We start from the raw sequence: 25538 nt of genomic DNA on the forward strand, positions 1-25538 counted from the left end.
AGTCACTCAGCAAAGGACATGGATCCGGAAGGAGCCAGGAATGGGGACCGATGATTCAATCTCCTAGACCCTCATACCCTCCTTCTATGCAAATCAGATGCCAGCTCATCAACCAGGACATCTGAGGAACCAGAACAGGTGGTCCCCCAAGCAGGCTCACTCAGAAAACATCTCCTATTATTGTGTGTCCCTGGACTCGTGGGCTCGGTCTGACTTTTCTTTGTGGTTTCTTGGCTAAGCTGTGAATTCCTTGTCTTCTCTCGCCTGAATGCACTGAATTCTTCCCATCTCATGCAGGTAGCTCTCATCAACTCTGAGAGGCTACAGATTCCGTCTTTAATGCTGAGGCTGAAGGGATCAGAGAAAGAGGGAGAAAGAGAGAGACGGAGAGAGAGAGAGCGCCACTTGCAGCTCCGAATTGGACACCCCCAGGCACATTAGCCCCCAGAATAATATAATCATTTATTCTTAGCTCCAACAGAGAAATTGAGGCTCATGTAGGCCAGGCCCCCATTTTGCAGATGAGAAGACTGAGGCTTAGAGAGCGAGCTCGTGTATCCTGGTCAAGGGCGCCTCACTGTGGTCTGCTGTGACCCTGGACATTTTGCACGGTCCATCTGGTTTATTCTGGGGCTTTCCCTCTGTGTGTATAAATGTGCTTGTCCATGTTTAAAATCATGTCATGGGTCCACTTTTCCAGAAGACCGCCAGCCCGAGTCTCAGGGCCAATCCCAGGCCCCAGACTCACATAGAGGCCCCGTGGGGCCTTTGGTCAGTCCCTGAGAGTCTGAGCATCAGGGCCTGGCCAGGGCTGCAGCTCTGATGACAGCCTAAGACTCCAGGAATCTGCTTTTGCATTTTCTTCCCATTTAAACTCGGCCTCCTGCCCTCTCGCGTCCTCTGCATTTGGAGCCCTAACAGGCTGCATAGTGACCTTTCTGGGAAAACTAAAGTGGAGAAAACACAGTGAGAGGTTGCAGGGGAACTGGATTCTCACACAGCCTCAAAGAGCCCTCCCTGCAGTTCCTGGTTAATTATGAAGGAATTAGTACTCCATGCCAGGCGGAAGCTGCCTTAACCAAGTGGCAGGCCCTGGCTTTGCCCGTCATGGACAAAAACGCATGTGCATCCTGCTTGGATGCACCAGAAGGACACACCTTGCCAGAAAGGTTTAGCCAGATCTAATCATCAGGCTGCAATCAGACAAATGCAAAATGTGGGACAGTCTGCAGGACTAATGGCCTGAGCTTTTCAAAAAAACCCCAATGCCATGAAAAACAAAAATGAAAAAATGGTAGGGGGGTGGGGTGCTGGATTAGGAGATTAGTTGAGGGGTGCTGGATTAGATTAGTTGAGGGGTGCTGGATTAGGTGAACCTTGAGTGGATTCTGGTGGGTTTTTTTAAGCTATAGAATCTATTTTTAGAATGGATTCTGGATTTTTTTAAACTATAGATAGACTATCTTTTTAGAATCAATGGGAAAATTTTAATCTCTATTTTATTTCTTCTCTGATCTTTATTATTTCCTTCCTTCTGCTGACTTTAGGTTTTGTTTGTTCTTCTTTTTCTTTCTTTCTTTTTTAAATTTATTTATTTATTTATTTGGTTGCGTCGGGTCTTACTTGCGGCAGGCGGGCTCCTAAGTTGCGGCTCATGGGCTCCTTACTTGCGGCATGCGAACTCTTAGTTGCGACATGCATGTGGGATCTAGTTCCCTGATCAGGGATCAAATCCGGGCCCCCTGCATTGGGAGTGCAGAGTCTTAACCACAGCACCTCCAGGGAAATCCCTGTTCTTCTTTTTCTAATTCTTTTAGGAGGTAGCCTGGATTGTTTATTTGAGGCTTTTCTTGTTTTTTGAGGAAGGCAGAAATTTTTAATATAGGCTATATATCAGGTGGTATTGAATTAATTGCCTTAGATATGATCATGGTATCGTAGTTATGTAAGGTAGAGTTCTTATTCTCAGAAAATGCTTGCTGCAGTATTGAGGGGTGAAGTGCATGAGATCGCAACTGTCAAATGTTTCGAAAAAAAGTGTGTGCGAGAGGGAGGGGGAAGAGGTGAAGGCGAGAGAGGGGAGGGGAGGAGAGGCAATGCAAGCAAATGAGGCAAATGCAGACTATCAGTGAGTAGGATGGATGGTCTATAGGTGTTTGTTGCTATTCTGGTTTTTTACAATTTTTCTGATGTTTGAAAGTTTGAAAGTTTTCAAAATAATAAGTTGGAGAGAAGACAGTGTCCACAGTGGAGCCTTTTAGGTCCCCTGTCATCACTCAGCTCAGCCTGCAAAGGGTGAGAGCTGGGATTGACTCAACATCTTTCCTCTCAGGCTCAGAGCGTGTCTTCTCTTTGCTCCCATAAGAAACTATGAACGGGCCTCTGTGAGCCCTCCATGCTTATGTCTCCAAGTATAAACCGGGATGGTTTGCTCCAGGTCACACGCAGACCAGCTGGGCGTGCAGGAGACGGGAGGGACCCAGCCTTCGGACTCCCAGCTTGGACCCCGAGCCACACCCTCTCAGCCGCCCCTCCCGTCCCTCGTCCCTCATCCCTCTCGAGCCTGGCATGTTGCCAAATGGCTTCTGAACAGTCTCGGGTGGAGGTGGGGCGGGCAGCTGTGCCTGCCTTCCTCCCCCAGCGGTGCAGGAGCCCAGCGCAGCCTGGGAGTCACAGCATCCCCACTGGGACGTCAGCTCCTTGGGGATTGGCTGCCAGGCAGATGCAGTGTCTCCTGATTGGACAGTGGCAGCTACGTTGGCTGTGCCCCTGGACTGTGTCCTGAATGCTCAGCAGGGGGCTTGGGGAAACCTCACCAATCCTCTTCCCCCCCGTGAGGTGGCAAAGGTGCCAACCCCCCAGGAGGAATGAGACAGAAGCACTGCTCGTGGCCTGCAGTTCTTTTCCGCGTGAAGTGGGCATCAGAGCGTGGCCAGTGCCCGGCTGTGGGCGGAGGAGCTGACCGCTGACCCTGAAGGACCTGAGCTTCCAGAGTCCGGGCTAGGGTGAGGAGTGGGACAGGTGACCTCCCTGGAGATGCCTCCCAAAGTGTGGCCAGTGGCACCTGTAGCTGCCGTGAACACCCCCGCTGGACAGAGCGGGCATTGCACCCTCAGGAAGGCTGCCCTGTCCCCACCCCTGCCACCTCGTGCAAGGCGAGTCCCCAGGTCCTCCCCCACCACAGGTGTGCCAGGCATAGCTGTGAACACAGCCGACAAAGCTCCCTGCATCCCTGGAGCTGGCATCTTGGGGTCATAAATGAAACAGTAGGTGAAATACAAGGTGTGAGAAGGTGACACGCGCCGGGGAGGGACCAGGGGGGTGTAGGGAAGACGGGTCTGAGCATGTGACCTTTGTATTAGGAGGTGAAGGTCAGGGGTCCCTCCGGCAGGTCAGGGGTCAGAGAGCTCAGGCAGAAGGAAGGGCACGTGCAAAAGCCCTGAGGCTGGAGTGTCTGTTGGGTTCACGGGACCCCACAGAGCCCGCGTCTGGGAGTGAGCGGGGGGGGGCGGGGGGCGGGGATGAGGTCAGAGAGCTCGTGGCTCAGGCGGGGCCGGGCTGAGGCCGCTGTTGAGATCTGGGCTTTCACTCTGGGTAGAATGGGAAACCATTTGAAAGTTTGAGCAAAGTAACAACAGGATCTGATTTATGTTCCAGAAGGTTCGCTCTGGCTCCTGGTCAAGGTGGAAGCCAGGAGACCTGTCAGAAAGCTGTCGTGGGGACTACGAGAGGGAAGGTGGCAGCCGGGCCAGGGAGGAGGAGGCGGAGGTCACCGCAAGAAGCGTGGGACTTGGGCTTCCCTGGTGGCGCAGTGATTGAGGGTCTGCCTGCCGATGCAGGGGACACGGGTTCGTGCCCCGGTCTGGGAAGATCCCACATGCCGCGGAGCGGCTGGACCCGTGAGCCATGGCCGCTGAGCCTGCGCGTCCGGAGCCTGTGCTCCACGACGGGAGAGGCCACAGCAGTAAGAGGCCCGCGTACCGCAAAAAAAAAAAAAAGAAGCGTGGGACTCTGGTGGCTTCTGAAGATGGCCTCATGACGGGGTGGCCGTGGAAGAACAGGGCTGGAGTGGGAGTTGGCGACTTAAAAAAATGCACAACGTGAGAGTGAGAGTTAAGTTTTATTTGAGGCAACATGAGGACTGTGGCCCGGGAGACGGCATTTCAGAGAGCTCTGAGAAACTGCATCAAACAGGTCAGGGGAAGGTCAGTATGTGTGTGATTCTGGCAAAGGGGGAGTCCATGCAATCAAGCACTTATTTTTTTCCAGAAGGTTTCTGCTAGTCACGAGGAATAATCGTCACCATGAAGGATTTTATTGTTTTTCTAGATATGAGGAAATACAAAAATTAAGCTCATTAAATCTTCTCCTGAAAGTATCTATCTGAAGCCCTGTTCTGCCAGTTTTTCTCAGAGCACCAAGGGCCTCATTTCTGCTCTCCACGCTGAATTCCTTTCAGGAGATGTTGAAAGTCTGCAACTGCAGCAGCACATGATTTAATCCTTGTAGAGGTAGATGGCAAGTGCCCATGGCAAGTGCCAATTTATAGTTGACAGCGTGGCCAGGAGCTTCATGTTAGACGCATGAACCCAAGGCGCTTGTTTCACATCCTTGTAGAGATGCCTAGTAGACAGTTGGATACACCCAATGCGGTCCAGGGGAGAGATGGGGGCTGGAGATACGATCGTGGGGTCTGCAGCGTAGCAATGGAGGTCAGAGCCAGAAGACTGGGGGCAATCTGAGGAACCGCGTGTAGACAGAAAAGAAAAGAGATTCAAGACCTGAGCCTGGGCAGAAACCAGAGCTGGAGACGAGAGAGAGGACCAGACGCAGCCCGGGAGCCCGAGAAGGAGCAGCTGGGTAGGCAGCAGGACAGCGGGCAGCGTGGGGTCCCGGAGCCAGGAGGATGGTGCGGCCCCGCCATCCACCCCGTAGGATGGGCGCTATCAGGCTTAGCAGCAGGGAGGTCACAGCGACCTTGGCAATGGTAGCTTCCTCAGAGGCATGAGGGCAGAAGGGAGGGGAATTACAGACAAGAGGACATTTCCTGTGAAGGAGAGAGAGAAATAGGAAAAGAGTGGGGAAGGAAGTGGGTCCAAGAAACTATGCTTGTTGTTTTTGAAAACTGCAGAAGTAGTTTGGTTTTTTTTCTTTAGTAATCTATTTTATGCATATTAGTGTACATATGTCAATCCCAATCTCCCAATTCATCCCCCCTGACTTACCCCCTTGCTGTCCATACGTTTGTCCTCTACATCTGTGTCTCTATTTCTGCCTTGCAAACCAGTTCATCTGTACCATTTTTCTAGATTCTACATATATGCATTAATATACGATATTTGTTTTTCTCTCTCTGACTTACTTCACTCTGTATGACAGTCTCTAGGTCCATCCACGTCTCTACAAGTGACCCAATTTCGTTCCTTTTTATGGCTGAGTAATATTCCATTGTCTATGTGTACCACATCTTCTCTATCATTTTGTCTGTCGATGGGCATTTAGGTTGCTTCCATGACCTGGCTATTGTAAATAGTGCTGCAATGAACATTAGGGTGCATGTGTCTTTCTGAATTATGGTTTTCTCTGGGTATATGTCCAGTAGTGGGATTGCTGGGTCATATAGTAATTCTATTTTTATTTTTTTAAGGAACCTCCATATTGTTCTCCTTAATGGCTCTATCAATTTACCTTCCCACCAACGGTGCAAGAGGGTTCTCTTTTCTCCACACCCTCTCCAGCATTTATTGTTTGTAACTTTATGATGATGCCCAGCTAACTGGTGTGAGGTGATACCTCATTGTAATTTTGATTTGCATTTCTCTAGTAATTAGTGATGTTGAGCAGCTTTTCATGTGCCTCTTGGCCATCTGTATGTCTTCTTTGGAGAAATCTATTTAGGTCTTCTGCCCATTTTCTGATTGGGTTGTTTGTTTTTTTGATATTGAGCTGCATGAGTTCTTTATCTGTTTTGGAGATTAATTGTTTGTCTGTTGATTCGCTTGCAAATATTTTCTCCCATTCTGAAGGTTGTCTTTTTGTCTTGTTTATAGTTTCCTTTGCTGTGCAAAAGCTTTTAAGTTTCATTAGGTCCCATTTGTTTATTTTTGTTTTTATTTCCATTACTCTAGGAGGTGGGTCAAAAAAGATCTTGCTGCAATTTGTGTCAAAGGGTGTTCTTCCTATGTTTTCCTCTAAGAGTTTAATAGTGCCCGGTCTTACATTTAGGTCTTTAACCCATTTTGGGTTTATTTTTGTGTATAGTGTTAGGGAGTGTTCTAATTTCATTCTTTTACATGTAGCTGTCCCGTTTTCCCAGCATCACTTATTGAAGAGACTGTCTTTTCTCCATTGTATATCCATGCCTCCATTGTCATAGATAAGTTGACCATAGGTGCATGTGTTTATCTCTGGGCTTTCTATCCTGTTCCATTGATCTATAGTTCTGTTTTTGTGCCAGTACCATACTGTCTTGATTACTGTAACTTTGTAGTATAGTCTGAAGTCAGGGAGTCTGATTCCTCCAGCTCCGTTTTTTGTTTTTTTTTTTTCAAGATTGCTTTGGCTAATCGGTGTCTTTTGTGTCTCCATACAAATTATATGATTTTTTGTCCTAGTTCTGTAAAAAATGCCATTGATAATTTGATAGGGATTGCATTGAACCTGTAGACTGCTTTGGGTTGTATAGTCATTTTCACAATATTGATTCTTCCAATCCAAGAGCATGGTATCTCTCTCCATCTGTTTATGTCATCTTTAATTTCTTTCATCAGTGTCTTATAGTTTTCTGAGTACAGGTCTTTTACCTCCCTAGGTAGGTTTATTCCTAGGTATTTTATTCTTTTTGTTGCAATGGTGAATGGGATTGTTTCCTTAATTTACCTTCTGACCTTTCATTGTTAGTGTATAGGAATGCAAGAGATTTCTGTGCATTAATTTTGTATCCTGCTACTCTACCAAATTCACTGATTAGCTCTAGTAGTTTTCTGGTGGCACCTTTAGGATTTTCTATGTATAGTATCATGTCATCTGCAAACAGTGACAGTTTTACTTCCTCTTTTCCAATTTGGATTCCTTTTATTTCTTTTTCTTCTCTGACTGCTGTGGCTGAAACTTCCAAAACTATGTTGAATAATAGTGGTGAGGGTGGCCAACCTTGTCTTGTTCCTGATCTTAGAAGAAATGGTTTCAGTTTTTCACCATTGAGAATGACGTTGGCTGTGGGTTTGTCATATATGGGCTTTATTATGTTGAGGTAGGTTCCCTCTATGCCTAATTTCTGGAGAGTTTTTAATCATAAATGGGTGTTGAAGTTTGTCAAAAGCTTTTTCTGCATCTATTGAGATTATCATATGGTATTTAATCCTTCAATTTCTTAATATGGTGTATCACATTCATTGATTTGCATATATTGAACAATCCTTGCATTCCTGGGATAAACCCCAGTTGATCACGGTGTATGATCCTTTTAATGTGCTGTTGGATTCTGTTTGCTAGTATTTTGTTGAGGAGTTTTGCATCTATATTCATCAGAGATATTGGCCTGTAGTTTTCTTTTTTTGTGACATCTTTGTCTGGTTTTGGTATCAGGGTGATGGTGGCCTCGTAGAATGAGTTTAGGAGTGTTCCTCCCTCTGCTATATTTTGGAAGAGTTTGCAAAGGATGGGTGTTAGCTCTTCTCTAAATGTTTGACAGAATTCTCCTGTGAAGCCATCTGATCCTGGGCTTTTGTTTGTTGGAAGATTTTTAATCACAGTTTCAATTTCATTACTTGTGATTGGTCTGTTTATATTTTCTAATATTTCGTGGTTCAGTCTTGGAAGGTTATGTTTTTCTAAGAATTTGTGCATTTCTTCCAGGTTGTCCATTTTATTGGCATAGGGTTTCTTGTAGTAATCTCTCATGATCTTTTGTATTTCTGTAGTGTCAGTTGTTACTTCTCCTTTTTCATTTCTAATTCTGTTGATTTGAGTCTTCTCCCATTTTTCTTGATGAGTCTGGCTAATGGCTTATCAATTTTGTTTATCTTCTCAAAGAACCAGCTTTTACTTTTATTGATCTTTGCTATTGTTTCCTTCATTTCTTTTTCATTTATTTCTGATCTGATCTTTATGATTTCTTTCCTTCTGCCAACTTTGGGGGTTTTTTGTTCTTCTTTCCCTAATTGCTTTAGGTGTAAGTTTAGGTTGTTTTTTTGAGATTTTTCTTGTTCCTTGAGGTAGGATTGTATTGCTATAAACTTCCCTCTTGAACTGCTTTTGCTGCATCCCACAGGTTTTGGGTCTTCGTGTTTTGATTGTCATTTGTTTCTAGGTATTTTTTGATTTTCTCTTTGATTTCTTCAGTGATCTCTTGGTTATTTAGTAGCGTATTGTCTAGCCTCCATCCATTTGTATTTTTTTACATTTTTTTTCCTGTAATTGATATCTAGTCTCATAGCATTGTGGTCAGAAAAGATACTTGATACAATTTCAATTTTCTTATATTTACCAAGGCTTGATTTGTGACCCAAGATATGGTCTATACTGGAGAATGTTCCATGAATACTTGAGAAGAAAGTGTATTCTGTTGTTTTTAGATGGAATGTCCTATAAATATCAATTAAGTCCATCTTGTTTAATGTGTCATTTATAGCTTGTGTTTCCTTATTTATTTTCATTTTGGACAATCTGTCCATTGGTGAAAGTGAGGTGTTAAAGTCCCCTACTATGTTTATGTTACTGTCGATTTCCCCTTTTATGGCTGTTAGCATTTGCCTTAAGTATTGAGGTGCTCCTATGTTGGGTGCATAAATATTTACAATTGTTATATCTTCTTCTTGGATTGATCCCTTTATCATTATGTAGTGTCCTTCTTGGTTTTTTGTAATAGTCTTTATTTTAAAGTCTATTTTGTCTGATATGAGAATTGCTACTCCAGCTTTCTTTTTTTTTTTTTAATAAATTTATTTATTTATTTATTTATTTTTGGCTGCATTGGGTCTTTGTTGCTGCGTGTGGACTTTCTCTAGTTGCAGCGAGTGGGGGCTACTCTTCATTGCAGTGCGTGGGCTTCTCGTTGCAGTGGCTTCTCTTGTGCAGTGCAGGCTCTATATGTGCAGGCTTCAGTAGCTGTGGCACGCAGGCTCAGTAGTTGTGGCTCGCGGGCTCTAGAGCACAGGCTCAGTAGTTGTGGCACACAGGCTTAGCTGCTCCACGGCATGTGGGATCTTCCCGGACCAGGGATTGAACCCATGTCCCCTGCATTCCAGGCGGATTCTTAACCATTACAACACCAGGGAAGCCCCTCCAGTTTTCTTTTGATTTCCATTTGCATGGAATATCTTTTTCCATCCCCTCACTTTTAGTCTGTATGTGTCCCTAGGTCTGAAGTGGGTCTCTTGTAGACAGCATATGTATGGGTCTTGTTTTTGTATCCATTCAGCCAGTCTATGTCTTTTGGTTGGAGCATTTAATTCATTTACATTTAAGGTAATTATCAATATGTATGTTCCTATTACCATTATCTTAATTGTTTTGGGTTTGTTTTTGTTGGTCCTTTTCTTCTCTTGTGTTTCCCACTTAAAGAAGTTCCTTAAGCATTTGTTGTAAAGCTGGTTTGGTGGTGCTGAATTTTCTTAGCTTTTGCTTGTCTGTAAAACTTTTAATTTCTCTGTCAAATATGAATGAGATCCTTGCTGGGTAGAGTATTCTTGGTTGTAGTTTCTCCCCTTTCATCACTTTAAATATATCATGCCACTCCCTTCTGGCTTGCAGAGTTTCTGCTGAGAAATCAGTTGTTAACCTGAGTTCCCTTGTATGTTTTGTCGTTTTTCCCTTGTTGCTTTTAATAATTTTTCTTTGTCTTTAATTTTTGTCAGTTTGATTACTATGTCTCCCCATGTTTCTCCTTAGGTTTATCCTGCCTGGGACTCTCTGCACTTCCTGGACTTGGGCAGCTATTTCCTTTCCCATGTTAAGGAAGTTTTCGACTATAATCTCTTCAAATATTTTCTCAGTTCCTTTCTCTCTCTCTTCTCCTTATGGGACCCCTGTAATGTAAATGTTGGTGCATTTAATGTTGTCCCAGAGGTCTCTTAGGCTGTCTTCATTTATTTTCATTCTTTTTTCTTTATTCTGTTCTCCGGCAGTGAATTCCATCATTCTGTCTTCCAGGTCACTTATCCGTTCTTCTGCCTCAGTTATTCTACTATTGATTCCTTCTAGTGTATTTTTCATTTCCGTTATTGTATTGTTCATTCCTGTTTGTTTGTTCTTTAATTTTTTAGGTGTTTGTTGTTCTTTAATTCTTCTAGGTCTTTGTTAAACATTTCTTGCATCTTCTCTATCTTTGCCTCCATTCTTTTTCCAAGGTCCTGGATCATCTTCCCTATCATTATTGTGAATTCTTTTTCTGGAAGGTTGCCTATCTCCACTTCATTTAATTGTTTTTCTGGGGTTTTATCTTGTTCCTTCATCTGGTACAGAGTCCTCTGCCTTTTCATTTGGTCTGTCTTTCTCTGATTGTGGTTTTCGTTCTGCAGGCTGCAGGGTTGTAGTTCTTCTTGCTTCTGCTGTCTGCCCTCTGGTGGATGAGGCTACCTAAGAGGCTTGTGCAAGCTTCTTGATGGGAGGGACTGGTGGTGGCTAGAGCTGACTGTTGCTCTGGTGGGCAGAGCTCAGTAAAACTTTAATCCACTTGACTGTTGATGGGTGGGGCTGAGTTCCCTCCCTGTTGGTTGTTTGGCCTGAGGCGACCCAGCCCTGGAGTCTGCAGTCTCTTTGTTGGGGCTAATGGCAGACCTTGGGAGGGCTCATGCCAAGGAGTCCTTCCCAGAACTTCTGCTGCCAGTGTCCTTGTCCCCACAGTGAGCCACAGCCATCCCCCGCCTCTGCAGGAGACCCTCCAACACGAGCTGGTAGGTCTGCTTCAGCCTCCTATGGGGTCACTGCTCCTTTCCCTGGGTCCCCATGTGCACACTACTTTGTGTGTGCCCTCCAAGAGTGGAGTCTCTGTTTCCCCCAGTCCTGTCGAAGTCCTGCAGTCAAATCCCGCTAGCCTTCAAAGTCTGATTCTCTAGGAATTCCTCCTCCGTTGCCGGACCCCCAGGTCGGGAAGCCTGACGTGGGGCTCAGAACCTTCACTCCAGTGGGTGGACTTCTGTGGTATAAGTGTTCTCCAGTTTGTGAATCACCCACCCAGCGGTTATAAGATTTGATTTTATCGTGATTGCACCCCTCCTACCATCTTACTGTGGCTTCTCCTTTGTCTTTGGACGTGGGGTATCTTTTTCAGTGAGTTCCAGTGTCTTCTTGTCAATGACTGTTCAGCAGTTAGTTGTGATGATGGTGCTCTCCCAAGAGGGAGTGAGCGCACGTCCTTCTCCTTCTCCTACTTTCCTTCCATCTGGAGAAGTCGTTTTTTGGGGGGTTTTTGGCCGCACCGCGTGGCATGAAGGATCTTAGTTCCCTGACCAGGGATCGAAACTGTGCCCCTGCAGTGGAAGTGTGGAGTCTTAACCACTGGACCACCAGGGATGTCCCAAGATAGAGGAAGTAGTCATTGATTGTGTGCAGATGGTTCTGCTCCATAAAGAAGGAAGGACTGGTGGGCAAGAGTCCTGTTGCAGGATGCCCTTGAATGGGGGCGAGGCAGAGGGTGTGGGTGCCATGGGCGTGGCCAGGTCACCCGGGTAGCAACGGGAGGGAAGCAGAATGTTCCTTGTGCTGATGCTAGGGGATGGGTCTGATGCTAGTGAAATAGGAAGCATCAAGTCAAGAGCTATGGGTAACACGGGAAAGGAAGTGTTCGTGATTTCAGGAGAGAGGTGCTGGGTCGTGTCATCTTGGAGAGTGGGGGAGAGAATGGCCTAGAACAGGGGTCGGCCGACTTTTCCTTTAAAGGGACGGGTAGTAAATATTTTAGGCTTTGCAGGCCAGACGGTCTCCATTGCAAGGACCCACCCCATCATAGTAGCACAAATGGGCAATTCATAAACCAATGGGCATGGAGGTAAAACCTCCAATAAAACCTTATTTACAGAAAATTTTGGCCTGCTGGCAGTAGTTTGCCGACTTCTAGTCCAGGAGCTCGGCTTTAGGCCAAGGGTCCTCAAAGTGTGTTCCCTGGACAAGCAACACGGCATCACCTGGGGACTCAGGCAGATTAAGTGTGTGATTCGGAATTCTGGACATTAAACATTCCTAAGTGCCCGAGCTGGGGGTTGAGGTGTCACCACACAGCAGCTGGGCCCAGGGAAAGCCAGAGAGGAGGGTGAGGGGTGGGGGTGGGCCGCACCCCCAGTAAAGGGCACGTGCATCCTGGCCTGCCCTTGGCTGCCTGTTCCCCATCCCATTAGCCTGTGGGAGGACATCACGCACCCTGCCTTCCCCGGGGCCTCTGGACCAGCACATGGACTGGCCTTGGGGACGGCTCTGCTCCTGGTGGACAAGGCCTGGCCCTCTGTGCACCCTCCCCTCTGTGGTCCTGGTTTCCCGTCCGTGTCCCTCACTTGCCCGGGGGTGCCTCAGGGCAGGAGTCAGGGGTCAGGGAGGTGAGGCATCCAGGATGACCCTGGGTGACCGTGGTACCACTTCCTGGCCTGGGGAAGACAGCCCAGATTCCCAAGTCCACAGATTCCCTCTGCAACCACCATTTCTGCATAGTTTGGGCAACGAGAAAGTGCTCCCAGAACCTCAGAAAAGCAGTCAGGGAGGGGCGGAGTGGGGGCTTGGAAAGAAGGAGCAGAAATCCTTCACAGTCACGGACCCGACCATCAGCCTCACCCGAGCCCCCGTGGGCCTGTGTGTCTGTCTGATGAGGGACATGCAGATGCTCAAGGAACCAGGCCTTCGGGATCACAGAGCATCCTGGCCACTGATTGGTCTTTTTTTAACCGCCTCCCCTCCTTCTTTGCTCTCCCTCCAGGATCTTCCCTCCTTGAAGAAGGGAGTGGGTCCGGACGAGTGACGCCGGCTCCATGTATCCGGAATCGACCACGGGGTCCCCAGCTCGGCTCTCCCTGCGGCAGACCGGCTCCCCGGGCATGATCTACAGGTGACGCCCCCGTGCCACCCCACCAGGCCCTCCCAGGCTCAGCGCTGCCTCTGAGGAGGTCCGCAGGCCAGTCTCCTCCCCTTGGCCCAGAGGGAGGGGCCGAGTGAGCCCACGGGGCTGTCAGGCGCACGCAAGCCAGCATTTTCTCCAAGGAAAGGAGACTTTTAAGACCAAAATGGGAAAGAAAAAAACCAAGGTTTTCCAGGTGGGATGGAGCCAGGATTAGACTCCTGCCTTGTCCCTGACTCTTCTGAAATATTCTGTGGGAGGTAACAGAGGCCCTTCCTGGTTTCCATCTCTCTCATCCCACACACACTGCAGGTCCTGTAGCCCCTGTGGTCCCACCAGCTCCCCTGACACCCTGAGCAAGGCTCCAAGCCTTACAGGCCTGAGTGGAGCCTGCGGAGGGTGTAGGCAGCCGGGTGCTTGCCGGGCCCCCTTGACCTCTTTGTGGAGCCCACTTTCAGATCCAGCCCTGGGTCTTTCTGTTTGGAAAATAGCCCAGGTTGAACCACAGGGAGGGCATGGGGAAGGCGCGGGGTGGGAGCCTCTGGCATCATTGTCACGGAGGACGGGGCGCAAGTGGAACCCTGGGGCCCGCCGGTCCTTTTCACTGGACCTTCGGATAACTGTGAGGGCCTGAGCCACAGCGCGCGTCCATGGAAACCACAGGGAATGGGGGTGTCCCTCCTGCATCCAGGTCCTAAAAAGAACTCCATGGTCACGTGCAGACTTCCCGTTGTGTTGGGTGATGGGCATTCCTGGGTTTGAAGGTTTTCCACCGTTGGTCTGAAAAAGCGTGTTTCATGAAAACCCAAACAGAGGGACTTCCCTGGCGGTCCAGTGGTTAAGACTCAGCCCTTCCACTGCAGGGGGTGCGGTTTCAATCCCTGGCAGGGGAGCTAAGATGCCACAAGCGGCGCACACATGCGCGCGGGGTGGCCAGAAAAAAAAGAAACCCAAACCGAGGCCAGGCACAGAGGAGCCCGGCATCCAAACAAACGGGCCTCCACCTCCCTGTGCCACTGGGTGGCGCTGCCACCGAGACTTGGTACCCGGGCACATCCTCCGACAGCCCCGAGAGGGCGGGGTGGGGCTGGGGCTGCCGGGCGTCAGAGATGCTTCCCGGGCTGGCACCTCCCTGTGCGTGGTTGATGCCAACCGTGGCTTCTCTCTCTTCTCTCCCTGTTTCCTTCTCTCTCCTCCATTGCTGTCCGCAGTACTCGGTATGGGAGCCCCAAAAGACAGCTCCAGTTTTACAGGTAACGAGCCCTCCGTTTTCCCTACAACCGGCAAGCAGGGCAGTGGGTGGGAGAGCCGTGCCGTCCAGGCCGGGTGTGCTGGTGATTTCTCGGGCATGAAAACTCCCCCATAAGATCCAGGCTCTGGTCCTCTTCTCGGTGCCACGACACGGCATAGTGATGAAAGATGTGAAGTCGGGCTTGCTGTGTGGGCTCATCCTCTAGAATTTGCTTTGATTTGAGCTGAGCTCTCACCAGATTGCCTTTCAAACCTCACCCCTCAGACAGCGGATCGAGCGCTTTCCTGTCGTCCCAGCTTTGTGCTTCTTAGGTGATCAGAGTGAAAAACGATGCATCCGGCCCAGTGTTCTCCGCTTTTCCTTGAACTTGAGCTGATCTGTAGCCTGTGGAGGTCTCTGGGGTTGTGCGGCTGCGATAGGACCCAGGCCAGGGTCGGGATGGATGCGCTGGCGTCTTTCTGATGCATTTCCTGTTGGAAATCAGCACAATGTGTCCACTGGGGGAGAGTCTGTCACCAGAGGGACACGGCGTCCAGAGGTCCAGCCTGATGCACGTCCATCAGCAAAAGCCCCCTAGGCGGGTCCCTTCCTCCCTCTGTGCAGCCTCTTCCTAACCTGTAGGGTTAGGACACGCATGTTCTTGAAAATCTCTAACTCTGGGAATTTACTTTGACGTTTTCCTCCATCGAGAACGTGCCAGGCTTACGGAACCCTCAGGGCAGCTGCGCCAGCTTTGGGGCTGGACACTCGGAATGGCTCGTGGGGGCAGGGCCCTGGTGTCTGTTGTGTGTCTTGGCCTCCAAGCCTGGGAGGTCTCTCCGTCCAGAACTGGGTCCCCGGCATGTGCACCCGCAGCGGTAACAGAGCTGTGGGGCCGTTATCGCCGATGCACCAGGGACCTCGCTCGGGCAGTGGGTGCTGGGGTCGGCGCTGGATTTCCATGTGGCTTTTTCCTTCCCACAGCCTTGGCACCTCTGAATATGACCGTGGGCCTGGGTCCTCAGGCTAATTTTGCCATTGCTTCAGTGCCTCCCATGAGGTCTCTCCCCTTACCGAGAGCTCTAAAGGGACGAGTGAATCTTTGATTCTACTGGAAATTTTGCTAGATAAGGTCTTGCTTGAAATAGTTAGGTCTGAGCTTGCAAATGCTCTTAATGAATGAAGTGTTTATCATCATATACGTATGTATATGTGTATGTATGTGTATATATGTATGTATGTGTGTGTGTATGTATATATGTATGACATAATATGCCAGAATGAATGTGTGCCATCCGTCCCCAAGGATTCAAACTGAATCCTTGAAACCAAACATGCACTTGAGCCACATCCTCAGAGGTCCTGGACCCGCCTCACTCCTGGAAGGAAAGGAGTGAGCTGAGACATGCAGGCAGAAAAATCCCTGAAACAGGCCAGCCGGCTGAAAGGGCTGGTCCCGTAAGAGGTGCCAAGTAAGTCGAGTTGAAGTGAAAGGGTGCTCCACGCCCCTTGCTGGCCCCCCGGACCCCGTGGATCCACCCTGTGGTCTACCCTCTGCGAACCCTCTGGCTGAGCATCCGGTCCCCGTGAGGTCTTCTTGCCCCATGGACAGGCCCTGCTGGAGAATTGAATCTCCAGATCTGAAGACCACCCACCCCCAGCCTCTCAGCTCAACGTTCAATACCACAGGCTCTGGCTGTCCTGCCCTTTGGGGCTCCAGCGTGGTTACTTCCCACAGACACTCGGCATCTTTTGTGGGGCCTCTGGTGATGACCTCTAAGGGGGTGGGGTCTGTGTTCAGCAAACTGGGTGCCACTCCCAGTGGGGGGTCCTTGTCACCCAGGTACTGACACAGCTGTTGGATGCTTATTTAAGTCAGCCAGCAGGGTGGCACCCCCTCCTCCAACAGGGCAAATGTGTCCAGGGCCCTGCCCTCGAGCAGCTCACAGACGGGTAAGGGAGGGAAGACCCTGTACCTGTCAGCTTTTACACAGGAGGCCGCATAGCAAACTACCCCAAGTCGCAGGGGCAGCAACAATAAGCGTTGATTCCTTGCTCATATGTCTGTGGGTTGACTGGAGTCAGTTCGTCTAGGCTGGGCTTAGCTGGGTTGGTGTCTGAGCTGCAGGCTGGACGCCGGTGTTCACCATCCCTCCGTCCTTCCTAACCAGGGCCCATCCCAGGCCTCTTCTCATGGCACAAGTGCCAGAGAAAACAGCGGAAACACAACTGTCTCAGAAGGCCGACGGCTAGAATTGGTACAGTCACTTCTGCTCATTCTTTTGGCCAAAGCATGCTCATGACCAAGCCCAATGTCAAGGGGAAAATATACTCCCCCCCGACCCATGGGAGGAATCATGGTCACGTGACACAGAGAGGGGGAAAGGATCGGCCATGGTAGTGCAATCTACTCCGAACCCAAATCATTTTAACAGTATCTAGGAGGCAAAGTGGGTCATGGGGAGCGTCCCTGGTTGTGCAGTGGTTAAGAATCCGCCTGCCAATGCAGGGGACATGGGTTCGAGCCCTGGTCCAGGAAGATCCCACATGCCGCGGAGCAACGAAGACCGTGTGCCACAGCTACTGAGCCTGCGCTCTAGAGCCCACGAGCCACAACTGCTGAGCCCATGTGCCACAACTACTGAAGCCCACACGCCTAGAGCCCGTGCTCTGCAACAAGAGAAGCCACAACAATGAGAAGCCCACGCACCGCAGCAAAGAGTAGCCCCCGCTCTCTGAAACTAGAGAAAGCCTGCGTGCAGCAATGGAGACCCAGTGCAGCCAAAAATAAAATAAATTTAAAAAAAAATAGTGGGTCATGGGAGAGTCCAGAGAGTTGGTGGTGTTCCGAGGAGGGAGGGGTCACAGCCAGCTGAGAGTCAGGGAAGGCTTCATAGAGCCTTTGGGCTGGACCTTGAAGACTGGACAGAATTCAACAGACACCAGGAAGAACATTCCAGTAGATGCAACAGCCTGAGCACAGCTTGGAGAGGCGCCCTGAGAACAGGAAGTAGCGGTCACACCATCTGGGCCATCAGGGACAGGACAGGATGGAGAGTAAACAGAGGCCAGACTGTAGAGGCAGCTGGGGGTCTGAGGAGAGAGGGCCAGGAATGCCAAACAGAGGAGCCTGGACTGCATTCGGTGGGCACTGGGGAGCCATCGAAGGTGTTAGAGCAGGGCAGGGGGCAGGGCTCTGCTGCAGGAAGGAAGCCGGGTAGCAGGAAGTGAGATGGGGGATGGAGAGGCTGGATGAGGAGCCAGGGGAGATGGAGAAGGGCTGAGCCACAGGAGCCACAGGAAGAGAGAGTGAAGGGTACCAGGAGCCACGTCCATGGGGCTTGGTGTCTGAGGTGCAGGCGCTGAGAGGGACAACGTGACAAGAGGGGAACGGTGCCCCAGGGGAAGGAGATGAGCCTCATTCCAAGCATGTCAGGCTGATGACCGCCACCCAGCAAGGAGGCCCACTACGGCCACTTCCAGCCAGTGGGTGACACGTGACATGGAACCTGACAGTGGGCTTCAGCCTTTAAGAAAAACCATCCCAGGGAATTCCCTGGTGGTCCAGTGGTTAGGACTCTGTGCTTCCACATCAGGAGGCGTAGGTTCGATCCCTGGTCAGGGGACTAAGACCCCACAAGGTGCATGGTGCAGCCAAAATAAATAATTTTTTTTAAAAAGAAAAGAAAAACCATCCCAAGTCCATCACGAAGGCCTTTCCAGATCATCACCCACTACCAGTTACCTCCGGTTCCATGTCCTCCCCCGGCCTCCCATTTCTTTCTACTCCGGATCTGGTGAAGTGATCCCCCACCCCTTGGAGCCATCCCCGTTAGCAGGTTTGTCATGGGGTAATCAGCTCAGCCTCCATCCAGAATCCCACAGGCACCGGCACGATTTCTCAGCTAGAGGATAGTGTCATGCTGAGACTTTGGGGGGACCCTAGTATGACACGAAGGGCCCCTGCTGTCGTGAACCCGGAACGGGGGCTCAGCATAACATCACCCCAGGGCTCAGCCTCAAAGCATTTTCCAAACCTCAGGTCTGGGCTGTGAGGAAGGGTCTCCATGCCCCCACCTGGAGAGAGAAGCAGTGTGGTGTCCAAATAGCAAACTGCAGGAACCTTCCAGCCATTTATAGGTCCTGGCAGTATAGGACGTACAATCTGGGGCACGTCCCGGTGGAGGGGATGTGGGGCATCCGTCTGCGTGTGCTGAGGGTGCGTCTTGCCAGACGTCAACCCCTTCGCTGTGGGCGGTGGTCACGTGCCGTGGGGCCCCGGGCTCCCCTGCTTGCAGACAGTTAAGAACAAGGTGGGACGGCAGCCGCAAGCCTGGGTCCCGTCCTCAAATACCGGAAAGCACAGCCTGCGCCTCTCCACCTGCGGCTCCCAGGGTCAGGTCTCGAGGCAGAGGATGTGCGCCCGAGGGGATGGCAGGACCCCAGCCGGTGCCCCCTCCCAGCCAGCACGCAGGAGGCTGCCTTGCTGGGCTGCACCGCGGAACCGCACTTCCCAGGCTTTTAGGGGAAGAGGCACGCTCGTGAATAATTCAGCCTCTTTCACGGAGATGCAGACGCCCTAATAGGACTAATGGACTCACTGCCTCCAAACCTGACCGTTGTGGGACTTATTCACCAATGGCTTCTGACGTTCTGCAGTGACACTCCCTAATGAAAGAGCTGCTGCACCAGCTCCTTAAACGTCTCGTGAGCCCTAATAAACTAGACTGTGTCCCTATTAACCAGCAGACGCCAGCGAGGCAGGTGAGTGGTCCCTTCACCCCTTCAGCTCCAGGAGGCAAGTGGCAGCTGCCTTCTTGTTGGGGGGGGATGCTGCTGGGGAACAAGCATCCCGGGAACAGAAATGACAGGGACAGCTTTTGGGGATGCATTTGGCTGATCAGAAATTAGACCCTCTATGTGTTTTCAAAGTGGAAAACCTCAAAAAAAAAGAAGCCAGCCCTAGGTAACCACGGGAGGGAGGAGGGTGGGTGTCTGCCGCTTGAGCCTGCTTGCTTCCCAGCCCTGCCGCTCTCCCGTCCGGGGAGACCTGGGCTGCAGCTGGTACCCTGTCGGGTTCCCCACTAAGATCCAGCATTTTCAAGTTTCCCCCCGAGAATGGCAGCAGGAGGCTGGGTGCTGTCTGAAAGGTCTGTTTCGAAACACAAGCCTGAGAGAGCCGGGGGCTGCTTCTTTGGGCCTTGGTTTGCTGATGGTTCTCGAGCAAAAATAATTTTGTTTTTGCCCTGACGCGATGCTGTGCATTTTCGAGCCGCGCTCCGCTGCCCTCCGCGCTCCCGCTTTAGGAACTGAGGCCGGTTTCTCCGGCGTCGAGACACATGTCGCCGTTTCAAAGTGACTTTCCGGATCCCATGTCTCGAGCTTTGGTGGCTTTCAGTAAACAGACCTCGGTTCAGGAATTCCAGGTGGGAGGCTCTTCAGCAAGGTTGCGATTCCCATGGATTTAATGAGGTTAATGTCTGTTTCCATTTTTCCATGTCACACAGTTCATTCACGTGAATTCCCCAGACCCCCGTCCACAGGAATAGATTTGCAAAAGGCAGGCCCCAGCACGGTGGGTGGGGGGGACCCTGTAGGCTCTGTAATTAGTGATGGCTATTAAAGAGGGCTGATTTTTCCTGAGATGGGGGGGCAGGATGGCAAAGAGGAGGAGCGAGAGGTCGGGGTCACTGAGAAGCCAGGTGGCCAAGGCAGGAGCCCCAACAAGGGGAGTCTTCGAGGGACCCCTCATCCAGGGACCCAGCCCTGCTTGCCTGCGGAAGAAGCCGGCTTATTACGCTGTCCTCTCCCGCTGGACAGCATTGGTGACCGTCCGAGTCCCTCTGTGTCCTTCCTCCCTCCCCCACCCTCGAGGACCTTAGGAGGACGAACGCTTCCCAGCCCACTTCCTCGCTGTGCTCAGCCCTCTGGTCACAGACCCCCTTGTGGGCGCCAGGTCCTCACCCTCCACCCCAGGTCAGGGGCCACCGTGCTCGCCCACGGCCCACCTCTCCTCCCACGAGTCCCCTGGCCCAAGCCTGCCCTGCGCCACCAGGACCCTCACATCCAGCAGGAGACTCTGGGCTCCCTCCATGCGGCTGGTGGCCCTGCCCCACCCAGGGGCCCCTCCCAAGGCCGCTATAACTCGAGATGAGGAGAGATCCCAGGCAGGAGGGACCCCAGCCCCACAGAGAGGCGCCCTCCAAGTCCTGGCCACACCCACTGCACCCATCTCATTAGGGATGTGTGTCTCCGCCAGAGCAGGGGCGGTGGCTAGCATCCACATTTCACCCTACATGGCTCCCTCGAACCACTCAAGCCCATGTTCACGTGTGACCTCTGGAGAGACCCCCGCCTGCCCACCCATGTCCCCTCCACTCCGTTTTGTGTATTTTGTCCTCACACCACTTATCGTAACTGGTGCCACGGTCCACACCTCGTTGTTGGTGGCCACCTCCCACACGTGGCATGCTCCCACAGCGAGGCCAGCCCTTGTCCAGTTTTCCAGGCCGGTCCCGTGCAGCCTGAGGCAGCCTGCACAGTAGGCCTCTGCTCATCCCACTTCACAGACGTGGAGACTGAGGCTTGGAGCGGTCCAGGTGCCTGCCTGGGTCGCACCGAGTGGGTGACACACCCACTGGACAGGGCTGCCCCTGTCCAGAAGCAGGGCACTCAGCCACACTGTCATTGCAGCTCTGGGGCCAGGGCTAGACTTCCAGAGCCAGATCAGACCAGGATTGCTTTTTGCGGGTAATGTCTTGAAAGCTCTAATGGCTATTGATCTCAGCCTGGCTGGGCCTGGCTGGGAACGGTCCCATCTGAGGTGGGTCCTGCTCTTCGGGAAGCACGCCTGTAACTGCTGCTTGCCCGGCTGTTCTCTCTGATCATGGACCCCCAGGGAAGCCAGGACTGGCCTGCTTTTGCCCCACGCAGGCCACACAGATGCCTTTGAAGCAGCTGCCTGACGGGTAGTGGGCAGCGTGCACTTGGAGGGGAGGAGGGAGGGAGGGAGCTGGTGTTGCTACCTGTGGGCGTCCACGGTGCCACGTCCAAGGTCAAACCCACCCACCCCCACCGAGCCTGGGCCCCCTCTGCTGCCCCAGAATGATTCTCCTGGAAGCTGGGTATTTTCGTGTCCTGCAAAAGCATCCCTCAGAGACCTTAGTCCAAACCCTTGGGGGATGCTAGAGGTTCTGGGCCCCCCTGTGGGTCTGAGCTGTGGTGATGCAAGTCCTGGCCCAGGAGAAGGCAGCCTGCAGAGAGCCTTGGCCTGAGTCAGGGGGCCAGCCCAGCCCCTCCAGGTGCTGGCGGCACGGCCAGGGAAACACCCAGTTACTACTTCGGGAGCTGAGGGTGCAGCAGTGAAAGTAGATGGAAAAGTCCCTGCCCTCCTGGACCTGACCTTCAGGGGGGTCAGATGCACCAAACAAGATGACTAGGGAGGACAGAAGCTCGTCGTCAGGTGACGATACCTGCCGTGGAGAAAGGGGGATATGGACTGGGGATGGAGAGCTCACCTGAGGAAGGCCCAGCCCAGGCGACCCCAACGCCCGCTCCGCCCTAGGGACTCTGAAGCTGCCTCAGCCCCCAGGGCAGCCTGCCCAGCCCTTCCCAGGGAGAATGGAACTTGTTTTACCTTAGGCCAGAGGTGGGGACAGTGCTGGTTCCTCCAGTTCTCGGGCTGGGCTCCAGGGTCCAGCCGACCCAGCTGAAAAGACGCATCTCACCTCGGTGACGGTGACAATTCTGGGGCCACGGTGCAGGCATCTGGGCCGGGGCAGAAGCCCGTGGTCAGCTGCGGGGGGTGGGCTGGGGGGAGTCCGTGGATTGTAGAACAGCCCTGCCCCCTGCGGCCGTGTCCGCGTTGCCCAGTCAAAGCCACTGCGGGATGTGGACGCACAGCTGTGATGCCGGCCCTTCACTGAGCTACTCACGTATGTGCGTGAATTGACACAAGGGCAGCATTCTGCGCACACACGTGTTCCCCTCTCCTCTCCTTTCTTGACGCTGTCTCCTGGGACGCATCGCCTATCAGTCCACGTGGAGACACCTCACGTGGCCGCACACGTTTCCATTCTATGGATGAGCCATCATTTACATAACCGATTTCCCATTGATGGACATTCATGTTTTTAGTTTCCAAGTGTAATCATCCTTTCAGATGACGGTTTAGGAATGCTTCTTAACATTTAAGCTTTGCAGTTTCCAAACCTGTTCCCTCCCCCGCTTCGCTCCCTCCTTAAATGCATCCGCTCAGTGTTTCTGTTGCAAAAACTCGTGAATTGTGACGTAATTAATTTGAGCATGGAGCCCCAAGAACTGTGCTGGTGCAGCGGTGCTTTCTACAAGCAGAGAATGCACATGTGGAGAACGTTTCCCTTTACCAGGCTGTGAACCAACAAATAGGGCCTTCCTGGGGGCGCGATGCCCCCTGGCAAAATCACACTGGAGTTTGCTTCAGCGACAGGTGTGCTTCTGCTGCATCCCGGGACGGCCCTGTACCTGGTTTTACCCTGGGAACCCCTCCAGGGGGTGCCGTGAAGTCTTCCACTGTGGGGGCCGGGCTCTCTGCATGCTCCTGCCCCCTTCGCATTTGGAGCATTTTTGGGGGATCTCCCACCTGGAATGCAGCTTCGCCTGTGCTTGTCTCATGGGGGCAGGGGCAGAGAGGGTGGCTCAGCCAGAGTTCCCGGCCAGTGCAGCCAAGAGGGGTTTACATTCCGGGGCCCGGCCCTGTCCCCAGGCGCTAAGACCCCTTGGTGGCCGCTCTGTCTGGAGGCCGTGTCCCTGCCGCAGCCCCTGCCCCAGCCCCAGGGCCAGCGTCCAGCCTGGGCACCGGGGATGGCGGGACGCTCTCTAACCCATGACCACTCGGCGTTTCCCATCCGGACAGCGGCAGCTCCTGGGCCGGGTGGGACCATGTTGTCCATGACGTACAGCGAGAGCCTCAGGAGTGTGATCGGCAGGTGCCACTCGGACTGGGCCCTGCAGCCCGTCCGCCAGGCCAGCACGCTGGAGCTGCAGCAGCTGCGGGAGGTGCGGGCAGCAGCCCAGGCCAGGAACATGGAGAGCTTCCTGCGCATGCACGGCCTCTCCCTGGACAGCTGCACCGCCCGGCGCACCGGCATGAAGTACCGGTAAGGGCTGGGCTGGGCGGGGACAGGAGGAGGTCCCCCGGCCGAGGAGGGGCCGAGGCCGGGGCTGCGAGAGGGATGCAGCCCAGGAAACGGGGTAATGGCGGTCACTGTCAATCGGGGCAAACTCCTTGGGGTTTAAGAATGCCGACCGTGGGACTTCCCTGGCGGTCCAGTGGTTAAGACTCCGCACTTCCACTGCTGCAGGGGACACAGGTTTCATCCCAGTTCGGGGAACTAAGATCCCACATGCTGTGCGGCGCAGCCAAAAAGAAAAGAATGGGGCTTCCCTGGTGGCGCAGTGGTTGAGAGTCCGCCTGCCGATGCAGGGGACACGGGTTCGTGCCCCGGTCCGGGAAGATCCCACATGCCGTGGAGCGGCTGGGCCCGTGAGCCATGGCCGCTGAGCCTGCGCGTCCGGAGAGGCCACAACAGCGAGAGGCCCGCGTACCACAAAAAAAAAAAAAAAAAAAAAAAAAAAAGAATGCCGACCACGTAGGAACGTATAAAAGAGGACAATGAGAGCCTGCATAGTCCTCTCCTTCAGAGATCAGCACTGCTGCGTTTGGTGTATCCTCCATGGGAAAAGAGTATGGTTTCTCGAAAAAACTTTGCAGCAGGGGTAAACATACTATGTCATTTGTCTTCTTGCCGTGTTATTGGGACACATTAATTATCAGGGGTTGGTGACTAAACACAAATTAGGGGAAATCCCTCAATTCATCGTCTCTACCTACAAATCCATCCCAGCACCAGAAACCCGTGCGAGGTCCTGGGGACCAAGATGTGCTTAAATTGGGCTGTCCTCATGGGAAGTGGCCTCTGAATTGGTTGCTGCAACTACGCTTATAACTGTGATTAGCAAAGGCTGTGGATTAGGTGTCCCTGTGTTCTTGGATGCAGGCCTGGAGGGTTGCTTCTGAACCTCAGAAAGACGTTCTGTTTAGCTCGCTTGTCACTGAAATCAGCAGCTGGGACAGTGCTCTGACCTGCCCGCTTTCTCCTCTGAAAGCCTCAGAAAGTGGCCAGAGAGCCCCAGATAGCTGGCATTTGAGTTGATAAGTTACATATATGAGGCTTTATTCCTGTGCCTCCCAGGGACAAGTCCTGGCCAGAGCCAGTTGGCCAGAGGGACCCCACCCACCCACCTAGTCTATGTACAGTTGCCAGATTTAGCAAATAAAAATATAGAACACCCAGTTAAACTTGAATTTCAAATAAACAACCAGTTTATGCCATCATCGGGACATAATAGCAGAAGTTATTCGTTGTTTATCTCAAGTCCATATTTAAGTGGGTGTCCTATATTTGATTTGGTTTCCATCTAACGCAGGCCCCAGGGGTTATCTGGCTGTTCTCTGGAGAGAAGAACAGAGACCAGCCCTGTTGCTGTAACATTTTCTCCTGTGGACAAGTGTTTGGATCTTTAGCATGAGGTTGTCATTTAAAGATATAAAGCACTTCTGCCCTGAGTCCATTAGATGGCAGAATTCTTAAGGCTTTGCATTATAAATCCAGATGTAAAGGAAGGACAAAGGGTCAGCTGGTTTGGCCTCGAGAACCTCCTGATTCTGATGGAAATTTCTCAAGAAGGAGATGAGGGTCTGCATTTTTTCTTTTTCTTTCTCCTTTTTTTTTTAAAGATTTTTTTTGATGTGGACCATTTTTTTAAGTCTTTATTGAATTTGTTACAATATTGCTTCTGATTTATGTTTTGATTTCTTTGGCCCTGAGGCGTGTGGGATCTGAGCTCCCCGACCAGGGATCAAACCTGCACCCCTTGCACTGGAAGGCAGATTCTTAACCACTGGACCACCAGGGAAGTCCCTGCATTTTTTCTTTTTTTGGCAAGTCATTGATACTTTTCATTAATTCAACAAATGTTTACTGAAGATCGATCTACTTGGCTCCAGGCAACAGGCTTGCCAGATGCTGCATGAACAGGACAGACAAGGTCCCTCCCCACCCTGTTGGACATTACATCCTGCTGGGGACGGCAGAGAAAAAGCAAGTACATGCCTAAGAGAGTCAGGGGGACCAGGGGCAGCTGAGACCCCAGCCGTCTGAAAGGAGGACTACTTGAAGACATGGAGAAGAAATTTCCAGTCCAAGGGGACAGGGACACATGTGA

General features: G+C 51.6%; 1 protein-coding gene across 3 annotated transcripts in view; it reads left to right on the forward strand.

Annotated features, from left to right (window-relative positions):
- Positions 1 to 25538, forward strand: part of KCNAB2 (potassium voltage-gated channel subfamily A regulatory beta subunit 2) — a 97980-nt gene that overhangs the window by 28186 nt on the left and 44256 nt on the right. The window contains exons 1-3 of one of the 3 annotated variants that reach the window (XM_060088872.1): positions 12945 to 13033; positions 14254 to 14295; positions 23167 to 23410. In XM_060088872.1, coding sequence (XP_059944855.1) covers positions 14262 to 14295; positions 23167 to 23410 — 278 coding nt within the window. In that variant the 5' untranslated portion in view covers positions 12945 to 13033; positions 14254 to 14261. Of the gene's footprint in view, positions 1 to 12904; positions 13034 to 14253; positions 14296 to 23166; positions 23411 to 25538 lie in introns of those variants that run through there. The other 2 variants (XM_060088870.1, XM_060088871.1) reach the window with 2 other exon arrangements.

The sequence above is a fragment of the Mesoplodon densirostris genome, chromosome 2, assembly GCF_025265405.1.
Source record: "Mesoplodon densirostris isolate mMesDen1 chromosome 2, mMesDen1 primary haplotype, whole genome shotgun sequence".
NCBI lineage: Eukaryota > Metazoa > Chordata > Mammalia > Artiodactyla > Ziphiidae > Mesoplodon > Mesoplodon densirostris.